Here is a 1,409-nt window from a genome sequence, read left to right as displayed (position 1 = left end):
CCCCCCCCATGCCTCTTCCTTCCCCACCCCATACAGCCCCTTCCCCTACTGCAGCCCCTCTGCCTCATCGCCCCCTTCCCCACTGTGCTCATGCCCTTGCTCCCACTCAGCCCCTCCCTGCCTTCAAGATACTGCCGGGGTCCGGCTCACGGGCGGTTCCTCCCCTGCCCCATATCCCTCCTCTTGCATGGCTGGAGCGCCGGGAGGGGTTGTTCCAGTAGCTGCATATGATCCACTGCTCTCCAGGGCTGGCCTGGAGGTACGTGAGCACATCAGCACACCAGAAGACGCTGAGACTGCATCAGGCATGGAAGACAGAGGCAGCGAGGGGCTCAGCGGCACAGCAGCCTCTGCTCCCCCTGAGGCAGAGGCATCAGCAGGTAACTGGGGAGCACGCATGTGTGAGTGATGCTGACCTGTTTGGAGACAGGGCTGTGTGGGGAGGAGCCTGTCTTTCACACACATCCACATCTGGATCCTCCTGCTACCAGGAGAGCTGCAAATGGTAGGCAAGGAGACTTTGGGTCCTTTGCATAGAGGTAGCAGCACAAGTTTAGTGCCCTGCCTCCCTGAGGAGCCAAGATCAGATGGGACAGGAGACCCAAAAACAGGGACCAGTTATGAAATAACCTTAGCCCCAGGAAAGTGGCTGATTTGGGCCCTGGAGCAGGAGGGTTAAAGGTGCCTGTGCCTGGATGCCATGGGCTAGCAGAGCACCTGGGCTGCTATAGGAGGGCAATAGGGTATATAGCGATGCCTGCTAACTCCACCGCTCACCAAAGCCCCTGGAGGTGCAGCAGTCTGCTCCTCGAGTGACTCCCTGAGCATGTGTGTTCCTACTTTTTGCAGAGGGCAGTTCAGCACCACCTGCCATGACACAGGAGACTCCTTCAGCTCCAGAAGTCGCTGCTGAGGATGCCCCAGTTGAAGTTACAATCACCGTGACCGCTACTTCGTGAACACTGGTGGGAACCCTGCCAGACCTGCCCAGCAACACCTCCTGGAAGGTGGTCTGCAGTCAGATATGGGGAAGGGGAGCTGGGAGGACCTGAGAGCAGGACTGGGATAACTTGGCTGCTGTAGGAGGAGGAGGGTGAAACAGCCCCATCTTACGGAGATGCTGACTCTGCCTGGGACACACCACAGGTGGGAACTAAAGCACAGCCTAGAGGTGGAGCTCAATGCATGGAGAAACCGCCGGACAGACACTGTAAGATGCCCTTCTCCCCTCTGATCAGCAGGGCAGCACCTTCCTGGCAAGCCAACTGCATGGCTCAGCTCACTGTGCAAAGCACCACAGTGCCTGACCCAGGTCCTGTGCAGAGGGTTTGGAAAGCACCTGCTCCCCTCTGCAGGCTCCTGAGTGATGATAGGAAGCTGCTGTGTGGACATGCAGACTGAACCTGTGG

General features: G+C 58.5%; 1 protein-coding gene across 1 annotated transcript in view; it reads left to right on the top strand.

Annotated features, from left to right (window-relative positions):
• VSIG10L2 (V-set and immunoglobulin domain containing 10 like 2) overlaps window positions 1-959 on the top strand; it is a 39,352-nt gene extending 38,393 nt beyond the window's left edge. Inside the window, exon 11 of the mRNA XM_006034331.1 lies at window positions 850-959. Coding sequence (XP_006034393.1) covers window positions 850-959 — 110 coding nt within the window. The remainder of the gene's footprint in view (window positions 1-849) is intronic.
• Window positions 960-1,409: the final 450 nt, after the last annotated feature.

Source organism: Alligator sinensis, unplaced genomic scaffold (genome assembly GCF_000455745.1).
Source record: "Alligator sinensis unplaced genomic scaffold, ASM45574v1 scaffold1368_1, whole genome shotgun sequence".
Classification (NCBI taxonomy): Eukaryota; Metazoa; Chordata; order Crocodylia; family Alligatoridae; genus Alligator; species Alligator sinensis.
Note: the sequence above shows the minus strand (reverse complement) of the source record. Positions and strands in the feature narration are given on the sequence as shown.